This window comes from Phalaenopsis equestris, unplaced genomic scaffold, assembly GCF_001263595.1.
Source record: "Phalaenopsis equestris unplaced genomic scaffold, ASM126359v1 Scaffold000002, whole genome shotgun sequence".
Taxonomy (NCBI): Eukaryota; Viridiplantae; Streptophyta; class Magnoliopsida; order Asparagales; family Orchidaceae; genus Phalaenopsis; species Phalaenopsis equestris.
The window spans coordinates 31,066,332-31,092,397 of NW_018164444.1; the positions used below are offsets into that span (position 1 = coordinate 31,066,332).

General features: G+C 36.4%; 1 protein-coding gene across 1 annotated transcript in view; it reads left to right on the plus strand.

Moving 5' to 3' along the window:
- Positions 1-3,360: 3,360 nt before the first annotated feature.
- The window catches only part of LOC110025456 (AP-2 complex subunit alpha-1-like), a 45,912-nt gene continuing 23,206 nt past the window's right edge, over positions 3,361-26,066 (plus strand). The window contains exons 1-7 of the mRNA XM_020725949.1: positions 3,361-3,442; positions 3,546-3,764; positions 8,021-8,152; positions 9,654-9,779; positions 19,034-19,096; positions 19,169-19,266; positions 19,354-19,561. Of these exons, the coding sequence (XP_020581608.1) occupies positions 3,636-3,764; positions 8,021-8,152; positions 9,654-9,779; positions 19,034-19,096; positions 19,169-19,266; positions 19,354-19,561 (756 nt within the window). The 5' untranslated portion in view covers positions 3,361-3,442; positions 3,546-3,635. The remainder of the gene's footprint in view (positions 3,443-3,545; positions 3,765-8,020; positions 8,153-9,653; positions 9,780-19,033; positions 19,097-19,168; positions 19,267-19,353; positions 19,562-26,066) is intronic.

The window sequence follows — 26,066 nt, forward strand, 5'->3', positions numbered from 1 at the left end:
ATATATATGTTGTGTGTGTGTGATCATTGCTTTATCAAATCAATGGAATTTGACTAATCATATTACTTAATCTTGAGGGTTATTCAACTCAAGTCCTATAATGTGTTTATGGCTGTGATTGTAAATGTTTCTGTTATGTTTATCTATAACCTCTGAGCAATTCTGAATCATCCAGTGAGTTACTCGATTTTGCCAAATTATAACTCAGATAAGCTAGAAATAGTATGGCTCCTGCTTACAAGTTTCATTCATGGATATTCAATGCACTTAAATTGAATGCCAAAAAATTCATGATTTGATCGAATGTGTTAGTTTGTTCAATTGGTTTAAGAGAAATCGTTTAGGCATGGGTTAATGCCTGCTTCAAGATTTGGCATGGTTGTGGTAGTCTAGTCATCTTTGTGATGTGTTGGAAGTGATTGCCACCCTCAAAACTTCTTTTTAATAAATGGCAAATATATTTGTATTCAGGATAGATTTTGTTTTAGGAGGAAAGTGTGGAAAATGATGATGGATGTGCTGCTAGAGCTTGAGTTTTTATTTTCTAACTTGCATCCCATAGGGGAAGGAAGAAGGTTAGAATGAAGTACTTTTTTTGTTTCAGTTGGAGAGAAGGCTTAGACTTGATTAATCAGTCTCCCCTGGGGGCCTTCCCATATCTTTTTTAGGTCTCCTATACCTAAGGAAAAAAGAATTTAAAAATTACATCTCGTACCGTACTGTGTCTGTTCACGGTGTCTTGATGAGAAGATCATGCCATGGGTGTCAGGTGACACTTTAAATAAGAATGAATGTTTGTCCTTGTAAGTAATGATGATCTTCTCCGGTTTATCCCAAATTGATTCGACCATTTTGGCAGGTGGGCTCAGTTCGTAAGAATGACCTAATTTTCTGATATGGGCTTTGGAGACTACAAGGCCTGTCTATTCTTATGCCATGCCCATGTAGAAACTTTACTTAAGTACGTATGGTTGTATCTGATTATAAAGTCAAAATACCATTTCAATTAAATCTTATCGTTTACATGGTCTTACTCTTTTTAAGCAATCTTCTTCATACCATAACACTGAATTAGCTGCTTTAAACAACCTTTAAATTGATAGGAGAGCTAACTAATTGCACAACGTTCCTTAAGTACGCCAAAAAATCACAAAATTTAACATCTTTAGCTCATTCATCAAATGATAAACTCATTTATCAATATGATAAATTTCATCTGTGTATTTTTTGATCGAGTGATTTGTCTGCTAACATTATTGATGTTGTTTATACAATATTTAATCATAATGAACTAAAATGAATCACTCTCTATTTAGCTTTTGCATTCATAGACATATTTGGATCAAATTGCTTGCCTTTCCCAAGACGAATAGTTTGCAATTGGTCTCACCACACACTTGCTCTCCATTTAGGATTGTAGGTTATCAATTGGCTTGCTTGTATCAAATTTTCCAAGTAATCAAGAAAATTTTCTATAAATTTCAAGCATTTTTTTTTGCACATGTTTATTGAAATAGAGAATGCCATACTTGAGTTTGAATTCTTGAGGACGTAGCATTAAAAAATGACTATTTGACCAAACTTCGATTCATTAGAGTTTATGACTGTACTTCATCATCTGTTTTTCACTCACACTCTCTCACTCTCTCTCTCTATCTCGTTGTCTCTCTCTCATCTTAAGTAGCACTAAGGGGATATATATGAATATGTGCTCATTAAATCTTTCAACGACGCCTCTTGTGAATCATCAATGTTGAGTCCTTTCTATAGAGAAATTGGTTGGGAATCTCTATGGAGTAGATGGGAATCTTTAATCAATTGTAAATGATTCTATAGGTTGTCAGCAATTTCACCCCCCAAATGACAAGGATTGTTATGATGTCTTTGGGAGGGCCATTGATTTGTTGCTCTTGGTGAATAAAATTAGTTTCAATGGCCTACATGATCTGAACTTTGTCTTTGTGTTAATGACTTATCCATGTTGTTAGCCATCTCTTTGGAATGCCTTGCTTTGATACCATCTTATGTAGATAAGAAATCAAAAGGAAAAAAAAAAGTATGAATTGAGAAATAAGTGTTTGTTCTCCATGGAGCTAATAAATCAAAGCTTTTTGAGAATAACAAGATAATAGCAAAACTATGTGCCATCTTCGTTCACACATCGAGTATTTGGGGAATACAACAAAACCCTTGACACCTTATAACCAATGAAAGGAATAAAGAAAACATAATATATTATGTTTTGTAACTATTAAAAATCACAAATTATGTAAATAAAATTATATATATTCATACTAGTAATAAAATTAGAGTGAAGTTTAGGCTTAGGCTTAGGACGGTAGGTTGTTGTATCAATTAAAAAGTTGTCTATGTTTATTAAGTAAATGACCAATTCTTAAGTGACTTATAAAAGACATAATGTTTAAGCATTTAATCTTTAACTTAGTTATTTTTAGTGAGTAGAGCTAACATAGTGAGCAAGATAAAACAATGGCAATTACTCATGCATGACTAGATGGATCAAATCCAATGAGGCGTGAGATGTAAGACTTGATCGTGAGTTGAACTTAATTGGGCAAGCTGGATCAAATAGAACTTGCATGGCTCAGAGATAGTAATCAACTTCATTACTTCATTACTCAAGTAAACATAATCCAAATGGTCATCTTAGGCTTTTATTTATAGGACACATTGTGAGTCTTCTCAAATGATTTCTCGTCAGAGGCTTAAAGACAAACATATGAGCGTTTATCTACATAAATACCTATAATAATAGTAAGAAAGTAATGGCTGACAATCTCGATCATCTCAAAATGATTTGAATTAGTGCTCTAAAAATTGGGCAATGCATGAGCAATCATAGGACATATAATGTTTTCAAATTAGTCCGAAACACTTTTGAAGCATTTAAGTCATTAGAGATGAAATAAACATATTGACATAATTAACACCGACATAATTGTAATATTTGATCTGCTATGCTAAAGTATAGAAGGTCAATGCCTTTATCACAATCTCCTATTAATGGAAAAATAAATGAATGTTATTCATGAACTTGCTATAAATTATTTTAAGTTTGTTTAATATTTAAATAAATGTATTTTTATTTTAAGAGAAGAAAATTTCATATCTCATTTAGCACGAGGAGTGCTGAAAGAAGTTTAAAAATACAACTATAATTTTTATTATATTGTCAAAAGAAAAAAACAAAATTAAGTTTTTAAAAATAGAGTAAAATTCTATAGTTTTAATCAAAATTAATATTATTATACCAAGAAAACAAATTAAACATCCATTAATTTAAAAATAATAAAAAAGCTCCAAATTAAATAGACTAAAAAGAAGGAAAAAAAAAAAGGAGGATGATGTCTTGTTTTCTCTCTCTTCTTCCGTCAGCTCTTGCATCGCGTTCATTCTGCTTTCCTCTCTTCTCCGGAGAACGGTATCCGCTTGATCTGAGTCTAGGGTTTTCATCTCAGCTCCGAGATCCCAAATCTCTATTCCCTTATGCATCTACTGTTTCTCTTGTTGCTCTCTTGCTTCAGATCTATCTGGAGCGCGGGGGGATCTAGTGCTGCGGAAGATTGAAGCACCGGCGTCGGATCGATCCGCCGTGCGGGTGTGGGTTGGATGAAATGGGGTCGACTATGCGCGGCCTCTCCGTGTTTATCAGCGACATCCGTAACTGTCAGAACAAGGAGCTGGAACGCTTACGAGTCGACAAGGAGCTCGGTCACATTCGAACCCGCTTCAAGAACGAAAAGGTCGCTTCCTCTACCCATTACATACAAAGTTTCTCTTGCATAAAGCAACAATTCCTACCGGAAATGTTAATCATTTATTCTTGATTTGTATATTCAGTAGAATTTGTCGTGTTTGAGCTGATCTCTTAAGTTTAGAAGGTAGCATGCCTGTTGTGATGCATCGGGAGTTGAATGTGTTTGAAATTTCTACACACTATTTTGAAGTATATTGCAGCATCAACCGGAACATAACTTCGTTCTAGGGAATGACATTTCAAAATCAATGGCTATGCTGTTTCCGTTTGAGATGATTTTTAGTGCCTCTTCTTTGATATAGAATCAGGATGATTAACAAATCATGTTATAATATGACTCTTAATTATGGTAATGACATACTTGTGATTTCCTTGTGAGCTTCTGTGGTCTACTTGGGGGGCTTCATCTATTTATAAATGGATAAGGGAGAGGCTTGTAGGAGGAGGAGGAATAAGACTACAAGGAAGAAGATAGGCTTGTAGGGAGAGGAATCTACTACAAGGGAAGAAGATAGGCTTGTAGAAGGGAGAGACCACTACAAGGAGGAAGATAGAAAGAAGACCAAGAAGACCAAGAAGAGGAAGGAAATTTGTCCAAGAAGAAGAAGAAAGGGAGAGGCTTCAAGAATTGAGGGAGGAGTCTTTGATCTTGTATCGATGTAGTTTTGAGGGTGAGAGATCAAGAGGATTGGTCATTCCTCAATGTAAAAGGAAGCTTTGTAATTCTTCTTTGTTTTAGTGGATTGATAGTTGATTCCCTCCGTGGATATAGGTCTATGGATCGAACCACGTAATTGTTGTGTTATTGTGTTTGTGTCCTTGTCGCATTTTCTTCCCGCAGTTTTCTTTTCCCTGTTTCTCCCCTCCTCTTTCGGCAGCCCAGGTTCTTGAAGAGAAAGAGTAACAAGATCGCAACCTGCAGGCAGGTGTTCGTTTTTTGGAGGCTCTGCAAGAACTGAAAGGCTGTCCAGTTCTTTAAAGCTTTGCAGGTTCTTGGTGTTCTTGGTGATCAAGAGCTGCAAAAGTTCTTTGGAAATTTCTCTTGGTGTTTGGTGGGGCAAAAATTTACAACAAATCAAATATCTAAAACTGCACGGTGAAATGCATTCCTCCAGTGAAGTATCTCTTCGTTCTGCCTTAGTTCGTTGTTGTCCTTCTTTTCCTTTTCATTTTATCTATTGATTTTTTTTTCTTTTTGAATCTATCTTTTCCATTATTTTCTGCGGATGAATTTTCAACTTTTGGTCATTTGGAAATGCTAAGAACTTTTTTAAAGAATTATTAGGAAATGTTGGGCATGATAAAAAAGTTTTGGCATGGAAGCAGTGAAGTAGAGCGTCTAAGTGGAAGTTTTGGGGAATGGGAAGATATATTTATTTGAAATGGAATTGTTATGCGAAAGATGTTAAATGATGCGCTACAAGATTTTTGACTGTAAGAATGTTGTGCCATACTTCCTGCACCAAACTACCCGAAGCAGTGAAAGAAGAAAAGCTTATATGAATAAAAAAACCAAAAAAACAACCATATCAAACATTTATAATTTAGATGTCATTTTATAGGTGGCTTTGAATTAATTTGATGATAAAATTGATGATGACTCTCACAGCATACAAAAATCATAAATAAATTGTTTTGTTTTCATAAGTGATTTCTATAGGCATCAATTATCAGGCATGTAAGGCTTTGGTTTTAGTCCTAAATTAGATGGCTAAAACTATATCGGTGTAGAAATATTAACTAGTTACTGGGTATATAGATCAACTTTAATTTTTCTTTTTATTCAAGCTTCTTAACAAGTGGTGTCAAAGCTAATAATTTATTAAGATTAAGTAATTCATGCTTTTTTTTGTTCTCATTGGCTTGGCTGGTTTCTGTCATAATTGTGCAAGGTTCAAGGGTGAGCAACTCCCATGATGCTCCCATGTGGTTGAGTAGACTTTTGGTGCATTATAGTTGATGATGTTGACAAATTTACATTTAGGGAGAGTAATTTACATTTAGGGAGAGCGATAGTTATATGAAGAACTCTCACATTATGTGGAGATTATTAACACTCAAGAGGTTTTAGTTTTACTCCTATGTTGAATAGTTGAAAAAGGGCTAGTTTAGAAATACCTACTAGTTGTTTTGCACCCACGGGCTTGAAGTTTGAATTGAAAACGACATTGCCCATTGGTGTAGTTAGTCTAATTTTGATTCTCTTAGATTCATCTTCCCCAATTATGAACAACATACTCTTTGAATTTATGCTTGTAGTGGCAGGAGCTAAGCCGATGTGAATTTGGCATATTTAAGGTCAATTTTGGTTTGCTACCGATAGGAGTAGGCCATGTGTGGTTTGGCAGGTGGTTAGCTTCCATGGCAAGCTTCAAGAGAGTTTGGTTGAGCTTGGGTGTACTCCTTAGGTGGTTAGGACAGCTGAAGAGGTTGTGAAGTTTGCCAATATGAGTTTGACAAGTTGTTTAGTCGGTTTGTACCAAGATTGACTCAAAGGGGTTAATTCTTGCATGACTGGAATGAGATTATCTTGCTTGATCTTGGCTAGGGAATTGAAGATTGAAACATCAATGTGGATTGAAAATTTGAAATATGCGAGTTTTAGAGCTCCTACAAATAGTATCTACTGAAGCTTCATGATTTAGATTTAGGCAAGAATTGCCTAGAAGGAATTTAGTTTGAAATTTTCAGCGAGGAAGACAAAAAATGACTTACACCTATCCCAAAGGTCAAAAGGATGAAAGAGGCTGCCAAGAAGGACTCACACCAATCCTGTAAATGAAAGCTAAGAAAGGCTGTCAAAGAGGACTTACATTAATCCCAAAAAAGAAAACTAGGAAATACTGCCATTGATAACCTCATGGGAGTTCTCGGGCAGGCTTCTGGTTGGAAGCCAAGGTGGTCTTTGACAGCTGAGGTAGCAAGGAGAGCTATAAAACCTCAAGGTAGTTCCTTCCACCCTCAATTTTCCATGGGGAGGGGAGAAACCTAAGTTTAGCAAAAGGGAAGTCCATCCTCTCCATTTCACCCTAGCTCGAAAATCCATTACAATCCACCCTAGCTCGAAAACCCTACCCAATACACATACACATCCCCACACTAAAACTTAACCCTATCCCTAGCTGAACATGCACATAAAAACACACACTAAAATGTATCTCTATTCCTTACCTGAAACCCAAGACCAACTCCTCACCCCACTTCACTACTTTCCCAAGCACAACACCTTACTAGCTAGTCTAACCCGAACCCCAAAAATTAATCGGTGTAGAAATAGTAACTAGTTATTGGGTATATAGATTAACTTTAATTCTTTTTTATTCAACTTTCTTAACAAGTGGTGTCAAAACTAATGATTTGTTTGAGATTAAATGGTTCATGCATTGTTTTTGTTCTCATTGGTATTGGCTAGTTTCTATCATAATTGTGCAAGGTTTGAGGCTGAGTAACTCTCAAGATGCTTCAATATGATTGAGTAGAATTTTGGTGCATAATAATTGATGATGTTGACAAACTTACTTTTAGGGAGAGTTATAGTTGATATAAAGAACTCTCAGATTATGAGGAGATTATTGATGCACGAGAGGTTTTAGTTTTATTCTATATTGAATAGTTGAAAAAGGGCTGGTGTAGAAATACCAACTGGTTTTTTGCACCCATAGGCTTAAAGTTTTGAATTGAAAACAACATTGCCCATAGGTGCAGTTAGTCTAATATTGATCCCCTTTGATTCATCTTTTCCAATTATCAGTAACGTACTAATTGAATTTATGCTTGATGTGGAAGAGTGTAGTTTCACTCATCCGAAGAAACACAAAAAAAAATCTTGACACATGAATGTTAACTTTACGAGTGAATGAGGAATTGTTTGAATATCTTCAAATCATTCCAGGGACTGGTGATTTTTTAAATTAATAAACAGCTTGATTTTAGCAATTTCCATGGTAATTTCGAAGCATATTCAATGATTATGGGTCGACTATGCATTTTTTGTAGTTCAGGGTTTGAAAATTGTTATTTAAGCTTCAAATGGACAGTTAGCTGCGTTGAATGGTTAAAGGGTGAACTGTTGGCTTCAATAAGATCCTTCTTTTTCTTGAAATTCATTCTTGAATTATTTTTGCATATTCCTTTGGACCAAGGGTATTAGCAGACAACAGATTTTGTTAAACTGGCTAGAAAATTGCAGAACATGTTTGTTCACCTGCAGCATTGACTGATGATGATTTTACCAAAAAGCAGGGCTTGACTCCTTATGAGAAGAAGAAGTATGTTTGGAAAATGCTTTATATCTACATGCTTGGTTATGATGTGGATTTTGGTCACATGGAGGCAGTCTCTTTGATATCTGCACCAAAGTATCCAGAGAAACAGGTATTTTATTGCTTATATTTGATGCCAATTATGGTGCTTATATATATATTTATAATTATTGGATTCACTGTTGTCTTAGTTGATTTTCTCATCAGTAACATATGTGTCATTCTTGTTCTCGATATTTGATAAATCTTTCTTGCGTTCATTGTTGTAAAAAAAAGAGGTTGAAAATAAATCTTAGCTGGATTCCAAATAAAACTAATTTTATTTATGTAGCTATCATCACCTTATGATTAAGGCTTTTTTGATAGAGCGTTTCTCTTATTTTGCTTTTGAAGAAGAAAAAAAAAACAGATTTTTGTTTATTCATTTTTTTTTATTTGAAAAGTCTCACCTTTAACATGCAGCCCATTTACCTTGAACTCTTAATTTATTTATCTACCCATAATATCAACTGAAGGATTGGTTATACTGATTAGAGCTATAGTAGGATTTTGATGAAATTAGTTCCTGTTGGATAGGGTATACCAGGCTGATCCTTGCATTTGTTTGTTCAACTTTGATTTGATTCTTCTTATTTGAGTTTGAGCATTACAGCTTGATAATTTTCATTTTATCAAGATCATGCTGCTTGAACTTAATCAAACTTGCTTAGATGGTGGTGGGATGTGTTTGATGTAGCCAAAATTATCTTTCTATTTAATATTTGCATCTTATTTTTAGTCTATCATGTTCAGATTGCTTGTGATCCAAAATCATTTTGCATTTTTTTAATCAGAAAATCTAAACCGATACTGCAAAGTGCAAAGCAAGAGAACAGATATATTATAAAATGTGATTTGAAGAAGTTGCCATTTATTTGCATCCTTAATTGTACGTGCCTTTTGCAGTGTCTAAAAGATGGAAACAAGATTTATTTATGAAATATAAGCCCATTACCTTATAAGCAATAGTATCTCTAATTAAAAAGCTTCAGCGAACATGTCTTCGAGATGGTAAGCATTTTTATAACCTTAAATAAAGAACAACTTATGATTGAACTGGTTATTGTGTGTCAGGCTTCCTAAATTTTGTTCATGCTTGCTAAAGCATTAAATAAAGTGGCTATAAATGTATCATAACCCAGGAGGGTTAATCTGTGCATTACACGGAAGAAGAAGACATCTTGATAAAAAATGGTTGTAACTCAACTTCTGCTATTTTACTTCTATCTGTAGAATAAACTAAGCTGACCGAGTTGCCACTTTCACAGTGGGTAAACAAAGAACACATTTACAGGGGGAAATTTTGATTTTCTTTGTTTGATTATATATGAACTGTAACATTCTTTAGATTTTAATGCGTGCTACAACAATTTATTAAACAAATTAGGTCATCATTTATGAGTTGAATCAGAATATATTAATCGTAATCAGAATATATTAATCGTTTATTTTTCTTTTTGTTATTCTTGGTTGAATATTGATCCAAATTTTCAACTTGGTTTTCGATGGTTATATGCAGATTTTGGTTACTTAACCGGTCAGCCATTAATATGACTTTTTTGCATCATTCTTAGGTGGGATACATTGTGACATCTTGCTTACTCAATGAAAACCATGACTTTCTCAGAATGGTTGTAAACACTGTTCGTAACGATATTGTTGGCCGCAATGAAACTTTCCAATGCTTGGCACTTACCATGGTATGCAATTGCTTTTATACGTTTCTTTTCTCATCTTTTGCAAAGCTATACTAATCTTTTGAAGGAACCTTTCATTTTATTTCATGGTTTTAGCTTCCCTAGTAATGCTGATTTCCTAATTTATTTTGTGGTTGATTTGAATTATTTTTTTAGGGGATGTTTGGATCAATGATTTTTTTTATTCATTTTTTGTTTTTTTTTTTGTGCTTTTTTTTTTGGTTTAACTTGTGAGATGCGATTTTCATGTGATGTGGATGGCATGAACATCACAAGTAGTGATGCCTAAGTATATCACCATGCATGCTCTTTGTACATCTGCTTAAATGCATCTGGATTCTAGATGTATGTCTGCATTAATTTCCTCAAAAGGTCGCCATGTGCATTTGCACAATTTTTTCATCTGGGACATGCACGCTTGCGTTCATGCTTGCATATATATACTAGTTAATAATATATGGCAAAATATTTTGTGCCCTCGCAACATAGGAATTTAAATTTGGCATTTTTGAACTTTATTTTACATGAATCTTTAAATACTAAATTCAACATTTAGGAAGAAAAGGCTGAGGAGTAAGCCATGCTCATACCTCGGAACTTGTTGCCACCTACAATTATAGATCTTAACCTTAATCATGGTAGGGTCACGGAAAGATGATGAGGTTGAGTAGAACTGTGAGTGGAATGTGGTCTATGGAAGATATGATGTCGAACAGAGTCGAATTGACTCTACGGTGCTGTTTTCACTTCAGATATATAAATCAGAGATGATTAATGAGTTGTACCAAGCATTGCCCTGTTCTAGTTTGGTTGGATGAGTAATAACTGAGATAAAGGGGAGTTCATCTGAAGTCAAGCTTGAAGATCCTTTGCATTCTTGTTTATGTACTTTCTAAGCTTGAGGTCATTTGAAGTTTTAATTAAGCTGGTTTAGTCATGCTGAAGCTTTAGATTGTTGTAGTTAAATGAAATTTTAGCTCAGTTAAGTTTCTCAGAAATCAGACATGGGATGTGTTGGTGAGGGACTAGCTCTGTTGAGTGAATGTCGCCGGGATCCTGAAAAGGCTGGCTGTTCTCAAAGATATGGCATTATTTAAGACATACTGCTATCACTAGTCACCAAATACAGCTTTTCCAATGGAGTGTATATTATATTAGATAGTCTCATTAGGGTTTAGGGTGACAAATTTTTAATATTTGTGCTGTTAAGTAAATTCGAAATGTTCGCTTTTAGAATCTTATCAAAGTATTTAAATAATATACCAGTGGGCAAGACGGTTGAGTGTCATTGTCATTTGTTTCCATAGGTGAGGCTAAGGGCTTTGAATCTCCCCAGCAGCGTTTCTATTAACATAAATAAGCATCCTAACTTATTCTGGAGATGTTTTTATGTGTTTTCCTTTCAATGTGCTTTCATACTTCTCCAATGAACTTTAAATGGAAAAAATTCTGATGCACACTCGCTTACTGATATCATGGGGAGAGTCTGGGTTTTCTCTTGTTTTTACCACTAGAGAAACACTTTTTTTGGTCTCTTTTAGGCTTTCATTGCATGTTTACCTTGTAATTGATTCACCAAAAGGATACAATTGATATGCTACTGATTCAAAGCTCATCTATTATGTTGGCCTATGTTTACTTTGTTTGTTTGTGATATACTTGCCGTTGTTTTGTTAATGTATATTTAATTGACATGACGTGTTTTTGAAGTGCTAACTGCTTGGCAGGTGATATTGAGTGCTTTATTGTGTATCATGCTGTGATGATTACTTGGGTTGTAAGCTTTGCCTGGATACTTTGAAACACATAATTGTTCTCATAGCATAAAGTGTGACCTTTTGGGGCAATCTCGAACTAGCCACCAGGTCACTATTTCATTGCCTTGTATGTCTGGTTAATGTTTGGCTGGCAGAAGTAAGTGAAAATGGCGTGGGAGATTATAATGCACCTTTTCCTTTCTCAACCGTTACCTACTATGATAAATTGGTATCGATATAGCCAACTGCACCTTGATAGAGATATATTGCTTTACCGACTGCTCATAGATGGTTAGGAGATATAGACATTCATATAATATATGTGTAGAGCGTTAAGGATTGATAGTGACCACAAGGAAGAGAAAAACAGGGAGAGAATATATTGGGGCAGTGGAATTCAAACTGCTTTTCAATGTTGGAGATATGATGGTTATTTATCAATTCCTAATTTTATCCATTTCCTGTCAGTTTATTTATATAGTCTCCCATCTGAATTCACACTGAGTGTTTATTTCACCTGTTCATTGGTTAGATGAACGGATACATACCTATTCTCTTCCTCTTTGTACACACCTTTTAGCGCTGCCTACATCTATTGTCCTTCATTTTATCAATGCTTTTAAGAAGGAAGATCTGTAACTGAGGGATTTTTGTAGGCGAGTTTTGAAAATAATCATGCCATTGCCATTGAGAAGAGAACTGGAAAGCGGAGGCAAAATGCTAAACTGGCCTTGGTAGCAGCTAGTGGCTGCATCCCATGACGGATTGCATAATGAATTCTGAATCTCAGTTAGATATGCCTATGGCTTTGCAATTTCATCGTCAGCATTAGTGTCAGCCTCATCTTGGTAGTTTAGCTTTGGCTTTAGTTTATGTTACTGGTGCTAAGGCTTCTTTCTTGAGAAATTTACATGATAATCCTGTTCCCCAATGCCCCACGTAGTAAGGCTTCTTTTTAGAGAAAGTTACATACATACCACACAATTCCTATGTATTTATATATTTAACACCTAAAGTTTGACATTTATATTTATAACACTTTGGTGCTGAAAACTTATGCATGAAAAGGTATTTTTAACTTTTTAAAGGTTAGTAATAGTTGTAATTTTTATTTAATGTCAAATATTTAAGTGTTATATATATATAAATATATAGGAACTGTGTCGTATGTACATACATAAATGCCCCTTTTCGATTTTTTGTTATATAAACAACTAATTTATGAAAATTCAAATTATTCTGAGGTATATATATATGTATGTATGTATGAAGTGTAGGTGTTAGAGATGTAAATATATAAGAATTGTATGGTATGTTATGTTAATGCTGCCCCCCTTTTTATTGTCGTACATGCTCAAACTCATCAGGCTTTTTTTTTTTAAACGTTTTACTTGGTTGCATGTATGGATTTAATGATTTTATTTTTCTAACTAGTGCAATTTGGACGAAGAAACCATATAGTTTTGCTATTATGTAGTTGTTGACCTCATTTTGAGGTCATTACTCTTTTCCTTAGGATTCTAGAATCTAGCTTTAGGGATTCCTATTGACTATCTTAGAGAAATAGTATTGAAATTCATCCCCTTAGAAATTCCAGCAACTTCCTATTTCTCTTATGATGTCTCACATTGATGATCTCAAAACTATCGTCGTATGGTCGAGTGGTTAAGGATTATCATGTAGAGACTCAGGGAGACGTTCTCAATAAAATTTCAAGCCCTAGGAAAACCTCTTCAGCACTTTATCATCACACACACACAAAATACACAAAATTCACTAAGTTGCACAAGATCGGACTAAAGTTGAACATAAATGATGGATGAAAATGCGAACTTCTTCGGACGACATCCGATAAATTTTAGCTAGAAAAGTTGAACCAAAAAGGGGAGGGCTGAGGTTTTCGCTAGTTGCTGTTCAAAGCTTTTAGGAGGAGAGGGCTCTGCCGAAGTTCTTTCTCTGCTAGGTTCTTGTGTGCTGGGTGTTTGGAAGCTTGGCGTCTTTTCTTTTGTTTTCTTTTAGGAAATCTCAAGCAAGATATTTATCCCTTCTCTTCTCTGTTCTGTTGCCCTGCTCGACACATATTGGAGATGTTAAAATAGAGAATGCATACATGAGGCTTTGTTTTATCTTAACTAGTATTTTGTAATGACATTGATATCATGCATTGGGCCTTTAATATTTTTATTGGATCTGATTTAGTAGTTCTATGTTGATTAGTTGAAATAGCAGTTTAGGGAAAGCATGTTTGGATCCATTGTCACATGTAAATCTTCTTCTTACGCTTTTATTATTTCTATATTTGTATGCAGAAAGCTGTAGCCTTCTTTCTTTTCTCCCCGTTGAATCAATTTATTGTTAAAGGAAGAGTAATTTTAGGGGAAATGATTGCTTGCATTTCTTTTCTGCTCGAAATGCTTGGGAAGACACAGTTATGAACTCTGAATCGATATTTGTATGAACTCTGAATATTAACTCTGAATCGATATTTGCTCATCTAGAATTCAGGCTGAAAATAAAATATTGATGTTTTTTATTATTGTCATTCCTGTCCAGATAAATGCTGAAAGTTCTGTACTGATTTTTCCCATTTGGTTGGTTCGATTTTGACTCCTTCTAAGCTGAATTTTAGCTGAAAGTTCTATACGGTTTTGCCCCTGTCCTGGGCTTGGTTTTGCCTCGAAATTATTTTGTTTTTTGCCCCTTTCCTGGGCTAGGTTTGGCATGAGATTTGGGCCCGATTTTGCTTTGAAATGGTTCAGTTTTTGCCCCTTGTGCTGGGCCTAATTTTGTCTCGTGACGGCTGGGTTTTAGTTACCTATTGGGTTAGACATTACTTTTGGACTCGCCCTGTGTTGAACATATTTGAGGCATGTTTTTTTTGCTGTTATCTTTCATGCCTTTTACGATTGGAATACTTAAACAACTGAAATTTGGTTTCTAAGACTCTTGGTAGTTGCTTTGCGTCCTGTTTTGCTCCTTACAGTTGCTGATGTCTTTTGAGAGCTTTTAAAATTTATTTCAGGAAGTCTTACTTTTGTTCCTGGTTTCTTCCTCTGTTCGAAACACCTGCAGTTGAAAATGTGAGATTTTTTAAGTTTTTGGGGCTTGCTTTGTGGCCCTGTGTTGCTTTTCCTGGCCTTGAGCCTTTCGGTTGTGAACTTTCTTTTGTTGGGTTGGGAGCTTATATCTTAAATGGCTGTTGATTTCCCTTGGTTGTCCCTGACTGTGTGCCTCCATGCTGTAATTTCCTGTTGCTTACTCTTACTCGTGAGCATCCCTATTGTGTCATTAGTTGGTGACTTTCCCTCTTTGGCTACCCTTACCTGTGAACTGGTAAATGGTGTTCTGGGATGGTGTTTTCTCTGGCTGCTTCCACCCAAGAGCACCTAATTGGGATTCCCCTTATACTGGGCTCGGTTTGGCTTAAAATTAAGCTCAGTTTGGTGGAAATCATGTTATGTTCTTGGCTCTCTTTTGCTAGGTTTAATTGAGCTGAAATTGTGTCTTACTTTGTCACTATGTTGGCTCGGTTTGCCCCCTGTGCTAGGTTCGGTTTGCTTGTCATTGGTTTTCCATCTTGTCCCTTTGCTGGTCTCGGTCTACCTTTTTACGGCTCTCTGTTTTATCCTTCTCGTGGGGCTCGGTTTGCTTGAGCTATTAGGCTGTTGCTCTTCTTGCGGGGCTCGGTTTTAACTGGAGATTCTCCAGATAGCACACCTTCTGGGATTGTTATTAATAATCAAGTTTGTCATCCAAAAAATTATGATTTCAATATGTGCTTCTATGTGGGAATGTTTGATATAAGCATACCAACTTACTATCATGTCTTATTTGATGAAAATGGTTTCAATTCGAATGATTTAGAAGAGTTTGTTCATTCACTCTCTTATGTATATCAAAAGAGTATAATGGCAATATATGTGGTGGCTTCTCCTCCGATAATACCTGTTGGTTGGTTGTGTGAGCTGCTGCCCTTACCCGAGAGCATCCACGTGGTTCTCTTTTATTTTGTTTAGTTGTTCCCTGTTTCCCCCTTACTGTGAAGCTGGTTTGGTGGTTTTGGTGCTGCCTTTACCCGTGAACATCCTAATTGGGCTCCTTTGTCCTGTTTGGCTGTTCTCTGCTGCCCTTACCCGTGAACATCCTAATTGGTTTTCTTTTGTCCTGTTTGGCTGTTCTTTGTTTCCCCTGGACGTGAGCCTTACTGTTGTGGTTTTCTGGTTTATGTCGTGGTTGGTTTGGGCCTGGTTGTCTCCTTGCTGCCCCTACCTGTGAGATTTTTTTTTTTGTCCCTTCCTGGCCTTACCCTTGAGCCTGTTGAGGATTATTCAGGCTCATTTTGCCCTGGCCGTGAGCACTTCTATATTTTCTAAATTGGTGTTACATTTATACAATTGTGAAAAGCTTTTAACAAAGGGGTGGAAAGGGGTGGAATTGAATGGATTTTGGAATTGAATGGATTTGATATTGACATGTTTTTTTTAGATTTAGAAAGTTGCTCTCTTTGGATTATTCTCATTTACTTTGTGAAATATGAAAGACTCTTATAGCTTCATATCGGGAAATCATAAAAATGATATAAATTGGATTCGTGAAAGGATTAGAAAACTCATAAAATTATCAGTTGGAAAAGAGTTTGGAGGTTCGACATTAAAACTTGGATAACATAAATGCCACACATGGGTTCAAGCTTTGGTGTGTGAGTACATATTGGTGGTGGAGCCGTGGGTACAATTGTCTTATTAGTTTTGGGTCTGTTTCGACCTGTTTGAAAAAAAATTTGGAGGGGATATTCTTCTTGGGTTCATCCAATTATAAAATTTGAGAAAATGATATCCTTCTTGGATTGATTCAAAAAACTTGGGTCTTCCTTTTTCAGATCTTTTTTTGTTACAAGTTTTGAGGGTTGATTCACCCTTCGTCTTTTTCGATCTTTTGGGTGGATCAATTCCTCCTCTCTCATCGCTATTTTCATTCTTTTCTTCCTTTCTTCTTGGTTCGATTTTCGGTGCTTATGTCCGACACATAAGTGCCCATATACGAAACCATCAAACAAAGTCACAAGTAGGTCGGTTTTGTTTTGAGGCTTAGGGCGATGATGACAAAGACACGCTGACGGTAGGGCAGAATGATATTTCATCCTACGACATCAGGACCCAATCTTGGGACCCGATAAATTGTAGGATGATATTATCATTCACCGACACAAGACTAGCGAGAGACTCGTACTTGCTTAGGTTGTTGGCGGTCCTACGCCCGACGGCGTAATCGATTCGTGGACAATCGTAATTTTCAAAAACTGATAAGGACAGATCATGATAAGAACATATATAATATTTATAAAAAAATATTTTACTACAAAATTGATGCAACTTCCTTTTGTATGCATGGAATCCACGTGCATGCTAAAATATAATTTTTTTTAAATATATTACAACTTGATTTTCCACTTGTTGATTACCAGTACCGGACTAAGGAGTACCCTCCTAAGTTAGGTTTAGTGGGACACCCTTCTAGTTGAGTGGCAGACTCTATACATCTGGGTGACCGATAGTAGCCTTCGACGTCCCCCTTTTTTCGTCTTTTTTGCATGTCGTATGTTTTATTGAAATTTTTGGGCAAAGCACTCACTGTGCTTTTTCCGGGATCTTCCCGTGATTTTGATAAATTTATTGAAATTGTCATTTGTCGATTTTCCTGAGTTTTCCGTCACGGGCCATTTGTCGATTTTCTTGAGTTTTCTAGTAAATGTTTCTTTTATTTATATAATAAATACTAGCTCGCTTAAAGGAGCAGCAAACCTCCCTGATATATAGGTTTGATTTACATTACAACATTTTACTTCACAGTATACTATATTGTTCTTCTTATTTACTGTTCATTCTATTGTTCTTTTCTTTTATACTGTATGTTTTATTGTTCTGTTACGCACTATACCTTAGTGTAGGAAAACCTAATGATTACATGTACCTTTAAAATAAATATCGAATCTGAAGGTGCTACAACAGGGAGGTTGGAGCGAACATCGTGGGCAGCACGACGAGGACACACAGAAAAACAACTTCGAGTGGATCTGCAACATCAAAATAAGTCCACGACAACTAAACATTTTTCTTAGTTTAAATAAGAACCCATAGGACTTCGAGATGGTTTGCTTAGCACAACGTAAATTCTCACATTATCTTTAGGCTTTTGTACAGCTCTGTTGTGCAATTATAAGTCCTAACACTTTTAAGATTCCGAGGTTACCGTACGGTACCGTGTAAATACTCTTATTCTTTTAGGCTATTTGTACGATCAAATATCATGCGAATGTAAGTCCTAAATTCTAAAATAAATTGCAGGATTAAACATTGAATAACAATATTTCAAAGACATAAAGCAAAACAATAGAATAGTTGAGAAATCATCGGGGTTTCCCCTGGATCTGTGATATCTCATACTCTTTGCTCCTTTGGATTCCCTAAAATAACTGTTTCTATTTGAGCCACTCCCGTTTGATTTTCCCGTGTCCAATCTTGGAAATCTAAGCTTTGAAATCTGGAAGGTAAAACCACTGATTTTAATCGAGAGTTTTCTTAAGTGACCCCAGTCATTTAAGATGTAATTAACTATAGGGGGCTTACTTCTATAGGGAACTTGAAACTCAGATAAAATAAAATCTATCTAATCTTTATATTAGGTAGCTGTTATTTGATTAGAAATTTACTGGCCATACATAAAAGTTTCGCAGACCAAACAGATGTCACAAACTCATTAGTTTAGATGGTTGAGCCTACTGTCAATTGGTATGTTTATCCTTCGGAGTAGTGTATTACTTGTGGTATCGCACTCATTTATCCAAACTATTCAATATCTGAGACTCGTTTAGTCTCATCTATTTTTTTTAAATTAAAGTGTTACTTTCAAAAATCATCTCCTTGAAAAAAAAAAAAAAAACGGCCGACAATTGCTTGTTCAGTTTCCCAGACAATCTAAACCTTAACATGTGTTGATTTTTGTCATTAGTATGCATTGTCACTAACAGTAATTTGATGCTTATTGCCTGTAGCGTATGTTTTGTTGACTTCTTAATAAATAGTGCATTTTTAGATGCATTACTTCAGGCTGTGATGGCTAATAGAGCACTTGACATTTATTGCCAATGATATGATTTTCTAAATTCTCATCCTTGAAATAAATCAGCTATGCTAATAAATTGGACAGCCCTCACTGAACCATGTATTGTTATTACGTAATATTATTACTAAACATTTTACGCTGATGCTTTGTTTCAGTTCATGGCAATATGGTGCATGTGCTACTGTATAAGAGAAATTTGGATATTTATTTTTTTTGCATGAAGCACTTTAGCTAGCGTTGCATTTACTTGGTTCAATCAAATCAATAAATAAGTTTTTATGGCCCATATTTCCTTAAAGTTGGTCAAATTAATTAACTAATTAGAATAAATAGAAAATCTATCAAATAAATTGAAGTAATCTTTTTTTTTTTCTTTAGGTAGGTAATATTGGTGGAAGAGAATTTGCAGAATCTCTGGCACCCGATGTGCAGAAACTTCTTGTAAGAGAAATTTTTATTTATTTTAATAATTTTCTTAATGATTTAATCTAGCCTGTTTTGTATTTCATTTAGGTTTCTAGTAGCTGTAGACCTCTTGTTCGGAAAAAGGCTGCACTTTGTCTTCTTCGCTTATTTAGAAAGAATCCTGACGTTGTTAATGTAGATGGATGGTATGCATTCCTTCTTTAAAAGCATTATAATGTAAGTTGTTTGATTTACAGCTGAATGATTTTATTTTATTTCTTTTATTTTCTTAGGTCGGATCGCATGGCACAACTTTTAGATGAACGCGATTTAGGTGTCTTAACTTCCTCCATGAGCCTTCTTGTGGCACTTGTATCAAATAATGCTGATGCATACTGGAATTGTGTTTCAAAATGTGTGAAGATCCTAGAGCGTTTGGCAAAAAATCATGATGTTCCGCAGGAGTACACCTATTATGGAATTCCTTCTCCCTGGCTTCAGGTTTGGTTATCCTTTTAGTGCCCTTTATTTTATTTTTGTTTTTGAAGCATCATCGTGTTAACCAGAAAATAAAGATATGATTAATTGATTGATTAATTAATTAATTAAAAAATAAAATCATGTGGATGCAATTTTGATATCTCTCTCGCCACATACGTCAACACAATTCTTGTAGTGACATCGCTAAGGTTACACCATTGCCCCCCTTCTTATCATGATTTTGAGTTTCTTTTTTCTCTCATACATCATGCTCTTGACTCTATTTCTTGCGCACATTTTACCTGCATGAAGAAACCAATGACTTTATATCCAATCACCCACACAATCGTCGGCTAAGGAACAAATATCAATTTTTGCAATCATTGCTTTCTTCTCTTTTACATTTGCCCAAATCTCAATTCAATGACCATCTTCTCTCTCGCTTGCTGCAAACCAACCATCGCTCTCCCTCTCTCAACACCTCCTCCACTAGCCACACATAATGCCTCTTTTGGCGACTTTTTCCCATTTTTATTTCTCTAACATTTTGCCCTTTCTATTGTTCCCAATATACAATAACTCTTTTTTTTTGCTCTAGCTTCTATAGCTCTTTTTCTCTCCCACTCTACTCTTTATTGTTTAACTCCCACATATATCCTCATAGAAGAGCCTTCAAGCGCTCAACATCATTGAGCTCAGTCTCTTAACGTCCATAGATCTAATGCATGGTAGCACTTGATCTCTGTTAGACATTGTGTTAGTGTTATGAGGAAGCCTAGCTTAAGGGAATTTTTTGTCTTTTGTACTCCTGAGTGCAATTTAGTCTTTTATTATTATTATTGTGGGTATAAATAAGTTTCTTATGTCTAGGGTTAGGTTTATGCAGAAAATTGTGCCTTGAGTCCTTAGATCTAGGGTTTGAGAGAAATTTCCTACCTCTCGAATTGTAGGAATTGGGAGAGACAACCAAACTCTTGAATCATAGGTTTTCATCTTTGTGTTCTTGTTGAGTTGTTTGGATTATTATAATAAAATTCGTGTTTGTCATAATTTCTGTGGAAAGACGTTTCAGTTTTGAAGTCGAATCATATTAAATTGGTATCAGAGCAAGATTCTGGGAAGAACCCACTAGATCGAAGGGATCCAACTATGAAAAAAATCAAAATACATACCGCTGTGCCTTTGTCCAGCGAGGAAGAAACGCACGACATCACGACTTGCTGTGAAACTAGTGATGGGATCAACATGGTCACAAGGATTGCGACACCTCCTTGCGATACAATTGTGATGTGGAGCTAGCGGCGTCGGGATCGAGTATACAGGTGTGGTTCAGATACTGTAGCAAGGTTCGCGTGATCATCCATGTGATATGGTCGTGATCACTGGAAGCAAACGGACGGATCGCGGCTACGGTGACCAAAACCAGGTCGAGGGGATCGTGGCAAAGAGAGACCCGAAACTCCCATTCTTCTCTTCCTTTCTCCTAGTCTATGCTGTTTCGTTGCGATCAATGCTAGTGGGGAAGGCAGCTGCAGGGTAAGTGACATACAGAGACATGAAACACCCATTCTTATCCTCTTGCATCGTCTCGTCACGGTCAAAGCTAGCGGGAAGGCAACAGCGGGGAAGCAGCGTACAAAGACCCAAAACTCTAGTTTTTTTCTCAATTTCTCGCAGTGTCCAAGCCTTACGACGACATCAGGGCTACAATGACACGATTCTAGTTATCGACCTTGTGCGAATTTGTGCTTTGTTTCACCGAAAAAGATTGCTGCTATTAATTTTAACTTATAAACGCCATTTCACGTACGAATATACTATATTTTAACTTACTTGTGCCGACACTATTGAGATCGGCAAAATAAGTTGTAGTGATACGGATTCGCAAGTCAATTGATAGGATTTTTGTATGCAGGTGTTTTTGTGCTTTGTGATTAATTTTTTTTTTAGGGAGTGATGATAGCAAAAAAATGAATGACTTCGAGAAAAAGTTGGAGGAAGAGATCAACAAATTCAAATCTGAGATGGAAGAAATGTTCTTGATACCAGAGTTAGCCCAAACCACAACACAAGAAACAAATTTTATTAATAACTTGAAAGACATAAATCACATAAAGCAAACAATATAACAAAACTCAACAACAAAAGACACGAGCTGAACGAGGAGAGTCCTGAACTGTGGTACTGGCGTGGCTGTTGAAGCCAAGGAGCGGAGTCACAAAGAGTGGCTGGAGCCGAGGAGTGGAGGTACGTCGGGCGGCTGAAACCGAGGAGTGGAGGCACAAAGGGTGGCCAGAAGTTGAGAGGAGGCACATCGGGCTGCCGGAGCCGAGGAGCGGAGGCACGAGGACGACTGGAGCCGAGGAGCAGAGGCACGTCAGACGACTGAAGCCGAGAAATGGAGGCACGAGGACGGCTAACGCCGAGGAGCGGAAGCAGTGGCTGCAAGCGCTTGGACCGGTCGGAAGTGGCATCCATCTGCTATGAGGGAGGCGACAAAGTGGCTGCGGACTGCAAGAAGATGGCAGAAAAGGGTTGGAGGCGTTGGGGAAGCTTGAGGGAGACGGTGGCTTGCTGTGTGAGTGGCGACAGACGCTGCAACGACCTACAAGGAAGCTGCAGGGTGGGATAGCCTACAGGAGGCAACAGGAAGTTGCGACAGCCTACAGGAGGCTGTGCAACATTAGTAGCAATAGGGCACAAATCCAGGGGCAGCAAACTGTTGTGGGGAATTCCAAGGTGGCCATCAGTTGGCTGATGGAATACCTGGGAGGTGGGAGAAGGTGCGACACAATCTGCAAGGAAGTTGTAGATTTGCTGTTTGGGCGGACAGCAGGGAGGAAGAGGGCGGCCTGTGGGACTACGAATAGCAGTAGGAATGCGAAGATAAACACCACTTCGGGCAGAGTTACAGCCGGAGCACACTTGTTGTCAGATATAACCCTCGAAAGGGAAAATATTCAAGCAAATCTGAAATCAGATTTCAAAACAAAGACCCTCTTTTCATAGACATAGGACTCCTATTTATAAAAGAAACTTTACTCAATTAGAAACACTAAAATAAACAATAGAATAAAATCAGATATCAGAAAATAGGGCTAGAAATAAAATTAGATGTTAGAGTCAATGCAAAGGTTTTGAGTTAAGGAAAGATAATAAAATCAGGATCTAGGTTTTAGGAAGGATGTAAATTAGGAAAGCCTAGGAAGAAAATAGAAAGAGGAAGAAAGGAAAGCAAGGGGAGGAAGGAGGAGTGGCGGGGCTCCCCTGCAAGGGTCTGCAGGTCTGGCCCCCCCTCTAAGGGTCGTTCGATCCAACGCCCTCCTACTGAGCCCTGCGTCAGTTCATCACCATAGAAAATGTTTTCTTCCATAGAAAATTGAATGGAGGACGGATTCGAGTGCTTAAGGGAAATGCAAGAAATGATGAAGTAGATTAGTTTCACACAAAACCGGCTCCGTTGGACACGGGGTTGAGAGAGGATGTTGGAAACAAACTCCAGCAGCAACAACCACAAGGATTTGCACGACAGGAGGGTGATATCACAACTTTTGGCGGATCACGAGGAAAGGAAAACCGGAGTGGACTCAAGCGACACTTTGAATAAATAATACAACATTCAAATGGTTTGGACAAACAAAATTAAGTTGGATCGAAGTTGACAGAGATGGAGTCCACACTGGTAGATGTCTGGTATGTTAAGTTAAATAGGCTTTTTATGTCTAGGATTAGGTTTATGCAGAAGATTGTGTATTGAGTCCTTAGGTATAGGGTCTGGGAGTGATTTCCTTCCTCTCGAAGTGTAGGAATTGGGAGAGATCGCCTTACTCTCGAATTGTAGGTGTTTATCTTTGTGTTCTTGTTGAGTTGTTTGGATTATTACAATAAAATTCTTGTTTGTCCTAATTTCTTTGGAAATAAGTTTCGATTTTGATGTCGAATCATATTTGTAAGGTGAACCCTTTGCCAAAAATCTTGTAAACTTTGAATAATATATGATATTCATTTTGATTGGTTTGAAGACAATGTTGTTAATTTTTTATTTGTTCGATATTTTGAAGGTCTCGGCTTTGTTGATATGGATAGACTTCAAAAACCTTTGCTTCATTGCTTTTTGTTTGGCTTGGTTAAAATTATGTCCCCTGACCCCCTCTAATGATTTTTTATGTGAGTTCATAGAGATAAATGTTCGGCTTCGACGATCATGCTTAACCTAAACCAAACCTTATACTTGTTGGGTAGTGCCACTTCAACATTGGCAACATGCTCATGAACTCCAATAAAAGGTTGACAGGATGTTTTCTTCATTGACATTATTGATTAGAATGAAAACACTGATAAAATGCTTCTACTTAAAACTTAGATCGAAGAAAAACAAAACTCATAATAATATACACAAATTATAAATCTTTTAGATTAAAATCAATCGTTATATTCAAAATACTTGAGTTTGGTGGATTCCATTGTAGACCATGGATTACTTTAGGTAAACTTAACTATGATGCCACTTGAAACATAGAAATATGCACATAAACACCAAGTATGTGTTGGGACATTGATAGTAATGCTGTTGCATTCAGAAGCATATGTCATAAGATGTTTATGGAGCACTATAATAAAACTAATATGTCAATAAGCTAAAAGATGTGTTGATGGATAGATAGAGGTGTTGATAATTCTTTAAATATATGCTCAAATAACATGAAATATACTATGGATTGATTATAAATGGCTCACAAAGGGATTGGTAATCCCAATGTTAGAATCATGACATCTACCAGTGTTGATCAAGTGTATGCTCTGAAGTGCTTGGTGAGTAGATTTAATTACATTCACTGGTTGATGTATGGTATGTTAAGTTAAAACTGTTGCTGGGCTTGAGGCTGTAAGTTTCGCTTATGAACTCAGCACTGGATGTAATCCCCAACACGAAGTAAACTTGGGCTATATTTTATTGTTAACATGCCCATCAATCAAATGTTTTTGGTAAGTATCAACCTTTTTCCTAGCTATGAATGACATCTTTTTGTATAGAATGTGCTTATTTAACATGCCTTTGACAACATAAAACAATAGTTGTTGTATCCCACAACTCTTGCGGCACTAATCCTAGGAAGATTGCCTTAGAAGAGCCGCTCAAAACATTACTTGCTCAAATATTGAAGATTAGGAAGAAAACAATATTATATTAGTTGATGAAGGACTTATTTTTTGAGTAGTGCTTGACACTGATCTTTGTGCACCAACACTTCTCCATGATATATTGGTCCATAAGAACTCCAATATCTAAAGGGGACACACTCAACTTATACCCCACATTAGCTAGTCTTTTGGTTGGATGGGTATTGGTGTTGTTTCAAATCAACATCATGTACATCCTACAAAAGGTTGTTAATGGGCAAGCCTCTTCCCATAGACTCGCTGCTTAATGATAAACTACCAAAGGAGCAGGTTCTTAGCAAGAAGATAAACAATCTCCATAATGGAAGCTCTATTTGAAAGGAACTTTGTTGATATGTTTAGTTAAATCACCAAATCTATCAACAATGTGGATTTGGTTGGTTTTATTTTCATGGTATCACATGGAGATATACATTGATATTTTTATGGCTTATTAGAACTTTGGATAAATAATAAGACCGAATATGAAGTCCTACTAATTTTCATTGACTTAGGGTCCGTTTGGGGCAGCTTATTTGGTGCGGTGGAGTTTTGAAAACGCACCTGACCTGTTTGGGTAAACTGTATTTTTGACACAGCTTATGCATTTTCAAAGTGCTGAAAACAACGTTTTCACACCGCACCTATTCTGGTGAGGTGGCAGGTGCGGTGACAACTTTCTGGCAGCAGACTGACTTTTCCAAAAAATTTAAAAATTGTAACAACCACAACACGTAGCTTATCAAAAGATTATTTTTAATCAGTTTATCAGCAGATTATGCAATAAGCTGCAGCTGCCCCAACCCTTAAAATAAGAATGAAAAGTAAGAAGCTCCTTATAGTGAAAAAATGAAGCAAACACATTCAATATTAACAAAGTTAAATTAGTCTTTTACCATAATGCTTTGAAACTTCTATGACAAACTTGCATATAACTTTCAGGAGAGTTAGAAATCATAAAAATGTTTAAACTTTTTTGCTAGCTAAATTAGCAAATGAATGAAGGGTCCTCATGAGGATCCACTCTTATTATTGTTCAAATAAGCATATATTAGGATTGAATCTAGGGGGCCCTAGCATTAAATGATGACGTTCCCTTGGGGGAAGCTTTAATCACTCTTAAGATTGGTAGACTACTTAGGTATGAGTTTGTTTTGCAAGCCACATTGGCCTAGGGATTGAGAGCTCTGTCTTTCAACCATGAGGTCTTGGTTTCAAATTTTTGTATATACAATGTCCGTAACTTAGCGCGTGTGCGCCAAAAAATAGTTTGTTGTTTCTCAAATATTGCAAAGAGTTTTACAGCATGCATTTGTGAATGATACACTACATTTTGTATTAGTTGACCATGGTGGGCTTTGATGCC